A 5,323-nucleotide genomic window follows, 5' to 3' on the forward strand; every position below is an offset into this window, starting at 1 on the left:
AAAGAATTTCGTCGGCTAAAGTTCTTTATATAGGCGAAGATGGATGGTAAGAAGTCTATTATCTGCCAGATTTTCTTCTCGGCCTAGCTCCGCCGTCAAGCCACCGGAGACCGTCACACTTGTCCCAAAAGCTTCGCCGTCGTCTCTACTACATTGCTGGATAGGTGGTGCATCGAGTGGCGCCGCCGTGAGGGATAAATCGAGCTCCAAAACTCTGCCGGTTCGGATTCGGTGTCGATCAAATTTCTCATTCCTTAGGTCACCATTTGGTGAGTTCTATATATGGATAAGTTGAGTTTGATTAGTACTACATTCCCCTAGAATTTGGTAGCTCGATTCGGTGTGTGTGAAGAGAATCGAAGATTTGAAGTTTTGAAGTTTTTAGGGTTTAAAATTGGGGATTTTTATATTTTCAGTCGATTGACCTGTTTAGGCTTAGAATTGAGATTCGACTTCTTCTACAAAGTTGTTCGAAATGTTGAGAGGAAGATTCTGTCAAATTTTAGTCGTGATTGGAGGTGGCCGAAAGTTTCTGCAGTTTTTTTTTCAAAACCCAGAAACTTTAGCCGACGATATTTAAACACTATATTCGTCGGCTATAGTATTTTAAAATTTTTTTTTATAAGGTTTAGCCGATGAATTATGCCATAATTCGTCGGCTATAGTTATTTTTTTAAAATTTTTATAAGGTTTAGCCGACGAAATATTTTATATTTCGTCGGCTATAGTTATTTTTTTAAATTTTTATAAGGTTTAGCCGACGAAATATAGTAAATTTCGTCGGCTATAGTTATTTTTAATTATTTATTACACACTTTAGCCGACGAATATATTAATTGTTTCGTCGGCTAAAGTCTGGGAAAAAAACCGACGACATGTTTTTCGTCGGCTAACTGTGGGACTATAGCCGACGAAAAAAAAATTTCGTCGGCTAAAGTCATCACAGACGACCTTTTCCCGATGACACTATAGCCGACGAGCCTTCGTCGGCTAAGATCTTAGCCGACGAATTAAGATAACAGGCCGACGAAAATGCTTGTCCTGGTAGTGTGTGCTTAAAGTACTTTAAGGACTCATGTAGTAAGTAATAATATTTACAACTTTGTGGACTCATATTACCATTTTGAGAACTCATTTACCACTAATATTACTACTTTCACGACTCAATTTACAACTTTATGACAAAGTTGATACATGTCATGCATCAACACATTGTAGAATTTTCCCAGTGTAATCTTTTTATTATGTGATTGTAAATGGTAATTTTAGGCGATCAACAATTAAGTGAAGTTTTTTGGCCTATTTCTATGATCAAGAATCTAATTATTCCATTATGCCTAAAAAAATACCATTTCATGAGAAACACCGGGAAATGCAAACCAAAACCTAGGGTTAGAATCCAGCTGTGGTTTGAGAGAACAGTTGATAACGTATTTCTTGGGCTAACCAAAATCATCCTAGCTAATATGGATGGTTCAGAGTATTAGCTTCGAAGAGCTAGACATCCATCCACTTTGAAATGGGACGTGTTTTTGGGTTATACAACAAGCAAGTATGCAGATTAAAACAAAAACATGCAGTATGCATAAATAGATATATTATATACTTACATTCATATATTATTGATCAAAAAGATAAGATCATAACAATATTAGGTACGTACGTAGAACAGTACCTGATCAAACAATAATACAACCATCACGGTATTAAAAAAATACTCGTCATTATGCAAGCGTACGTTGAAAGCTTCTTTTTTTTTTTTTTTTTTGTAATAGAACGTTGAAATCTCTTTATTTCAGTCTATATACTATATGATGGATGCTATTTCTATAAATATGTATCCTCAGCACATTCCAGGCAAGTTGTCCCAATTGTTAGGACCTCTGTCATGGTCTGCTGAGGAGGCAACAATACTAGGGAACAATGAAGCCATATTTTGCTGCATGTCAAACTCAAAACTAGCCTCAGTTACTCCAGAAGATTGGCCGCCATTGGAGAGTTCACCGCTATCAGTACTGTACCAATCGGAGACCGGCTCCGTTGAAGGAATAAAACGAAACAGCTTCGACAAGTCTTCAGGCAAGGAATAATTCATCTGGTCATGATGATCCTGAATTTGCTTCATATCTGCATATATATCTGAAGAAAAAGTGAGCGAGTTATACTAGCTATGGTCTTCTTTCAAAATATTAGGTCAGACAAAAACAAACATTTCTAGATGATCGATCACTTACTTACCCGATACAGAGTTATTTGTGGAACCTGCAGCCTGCAGCCAACGGCCATAACCATCCAAACCATGCTTGTCTTCAAACGAACCCAATAAACCAATTGATGCTTTCGAATTCCTTGGAGTTGCGACAGAAGCCAATGCCTCAGCTTCTTGTAACAACTCTTCCAACACATTGCTGCAATGAGTCCCATTAGCTGCAGCAGCCACATGTAGCTTGTTATCATTGGTGAGCTGATCACACGGTGACTGTGTTTGCGATACTTGGCTTGAAGGAAGTTCCGATGACTTCACCGAATAAAGTGGCCTGGTACTGTCCCCAAAATCAAACTGGCTGCTGGTGGACCGTGGCAATGGTGGCAACGACCCGCTGAAATTCCTTGGTGGCTGAAACTGAAAAGAGGCCATGTCAGGCATGGACATGTTTCCTGGTGCAAAATGCTGATTGTAAGATATGTCAGGCATGGAGCTGGTTCGTAAAATAGAGTTGCTTCTTTGTGGGGTTGGAGAAACCGGAGGAGAAATGCCATGGCTGTTGCGGTACCTTTTGTACCGCAATGGAGCTCCGAGGATGGGAGTGGGGCGGTTGAAGGTGAAGGAAGGGTCGGTGGAGTGATCAAATACAGGAAGGTAATGATTGATTGCGGATTTGGGAGAGGAGGCGGTAGAGTGATGGGGGTGATGACTAGGGCCTATAGGAGGGAGCTGATGAGCATTCGACGATGATGAGCTTTGAAACTGGAAGGAATAATTTTGGCCTGTGGGTGGCAATCCGGTGCTTGTGGGAACGGTTAGAGAGGTTGGTTGTGACTGCGAATGAGATTGTTGTTGGGATTGCTTAATGTCATGAGGATATAGAGGGAGGCCTTGGCGTTGTCGCCTCTTCACCCTTGTGTTCCAGTAATTCTTTATTTCATTGTCTGTTCGTCCGGGTAGCTGAATCAAGAACAACAAAGATTAGATATATAGAGCAGATATATACCCCAAACCTAGCATAAAAATGGATACTATACTAACCATTTCGTTTTTTCTCTAGGGGCCTAGGGCAGAAAATTCAACCAAAGCTTAAGGTTATGCTGAACAACAACAAAAGCAATGGCAGCATCGGCATGCAGGCTAAAAATGACGACGAAATCAAAGCTTTAAAGTTTAAATGAAGAAAAACCACACATATATAGATTACCTGAGAGGCCATGCGTGCCCATTTATTGCCGTATTTGGCATGCAGCTCAAGAATGAGCCTCTCTTCCTCTGGTGTGAAGGCACCTTTCTTCAAATTAGGGCGGAGATGATTGGCCCATCGGAGCCTGCAACTCTTGCCACAACGGTTGAGACCGGAATTCCGCTGCACAGAATTCCAGTTCCCTTCGCCGTGTTTCCTCACGTAGTCCATCAAAATTTGATCCTCCGTTGCCGTCCACGGACCTTTCTTTAGGCCGTTATTTCCCTCCATTCCTCCACTTGTCTCCGAGGACCTTCCTTCGCTGCTGAGCACAGCATCACCGCCGTTAATGCCGTCACCGTTATGTGCCATGATGATGATGATATATAAGAATATTACCGATCGAGACGATATCACCCACAGGCCAAACCGAATTTCAGCTTCTTCTCGAAACTGCATATATATACAACCTCGGTTATTCTTCTTTCGTATATATCTCCATTTCTATTAGCTTCACTAAATCTATATGGAGTATTACCTATACTATTTATTTCTATGGGAATGAAAGAGACCCTTCTCTCCTCCTCACTCTCTCCTTACTCTTAACCCTTGAATCTTTCTGGGATTATGGGGGTTTCAGAGTTCAAGAATGAAATGGTATCAGGGTCTCTGGAGGATGATAGGGAGGGTTTTGATCAGAGAAAACGATTTGGTTGTCTTACTGTTGTGGTTAGGTATTTGAAGGGAAACTAACCTAGCCTGAAGATGTTTTAAAGGAAGGGGATCGGATATGGTGATAGCTATGGCTTATGAATTCTGAGCATGCACCGTCGTTTTTGGTCCTCACACATGTTCCAGAACACCCTATACTAGCTGTTGGTTAAGAGGATCTAAGCTAGCTTGTCCTTGGCGACAGCCTAGACTTTGCATATGTGTGAGTTCATACTGAGGTAAATTTAGAATAGACAGGGTGTGTTTCTGGGTATTTTTGGAAAGTAGTCAGAGTGGAAGTTAGAGATTTGACACTTCATTTTCGTAAGAATCCTGTTGCAATAATGAGTTAGTGCTTCATGTATATATCCTCATGTTTCAATCCTGGCTGTCCATTTCAGTTTGTAGCGAGGATATCTATTTTCCTTTTCTATCTCTTGATTCTCTTCCACTCCAAAAGCTACAGTATTTTTCTTCTCACTCTGCAATTCGTCTGAAGCAGCAAAATGAACTCTCTTCTACTACTGTCATTAGGTCTTTCCATGACCAACGCAACACAGAAACATGAAAGAACTCAAAATTTAAACCAAGTATTTCCTTTGTAAAAAGTTCCTGCCCGCTCTTTAGTGAAATTTAAGAGTGTTACTAAAAGTACCAGCAAATGTTTAAGTGTACCCGCCTCTAAAATATTAAATTTTCTTTTCCAATTTTTGCCCTTTTGTCAATGAAAAACTAACCAGAGAAACGCACCCAGAAAGAATTGAAGAATGCGTTTGAGATGAACTCTATGAATCATTATTTTCTTGTTGTGTGCCCATGTTTTCTCATCTTGAAGTTGGAGCATAGAAGACCAGGACTGTATGCGTTATCTCTGTGAATATTCATAGTAATGACTGTATCATCATTAAAAGCAACAATCAAGTGAACCAATTTTGCTGCTGAATGAATCAAGATATTTGGGCCTAATTTTATATATTTGTTATCTTGTAATAAGTTAGCCCATAGACCAATACCTACGGTTCAAATGTTAGTACATTCTTTTCTTTTTCTATTGCGGAAGATTCGCAGAATATCTCAGAGATTTTATTTCAGGGCTCAACTAGGAAATTATCTTTCCTGATCTGATTAGAGATTTGATTGCTTCGAAGACAAGTCATTCGCGAACCCTAGCTGTTTGGTTTCATATATGTAGGGGTTCAGGGCGAACGAGAAAATGATCC

At 40.0% G+C, this 5,323-nt stretch overlaps 1 protein-coding gene across 1 annotated transcript; it reads right to left on the bottom strand.

Moving 5' to 3' along the window:
- Positions 1-1,843: 1,843 nt before the first annotated feature.
- Positions 1,844-3,999, bottom strand: LOC101303499. Its single transcript, XM_004295784.1, has 3 exons — positions 3,414-3,999; positions 2,239-3,166; positions 1,844-2,127 (listed from the first exon to the last, which is right to left on the bottom strand). The coding sequence occupies exons 1-3, from the start codon at positions 3,849-3,851 to the stop codon at positions 1,844-1,846; spliced, it is 1,650 nt and encodes a 549-aa protein (XP_004295832.1). The 5' UTR covers positions 3,852-3,999.
- Between the last annotated feature and the right edge of the window lie 1,324 nt (positions 4,000-5,323).

Source organism: Fragaria vesca, linkage group LG3, assembly GCF_000184155.1.
Source record: "Fragaria vesca subsp. vesca linkage group LG3, FraVesHawaii_1.0, whole genome shotgun sequence".
In the NCBI taxonomy this organism is placed as follows: domain Eukaryota; kingdom Viridiplantae; phylum Streptophyta; class Magnoliopsida; order Rosales; family Rosaceae; genus Fragaria; species Fragaria vesca.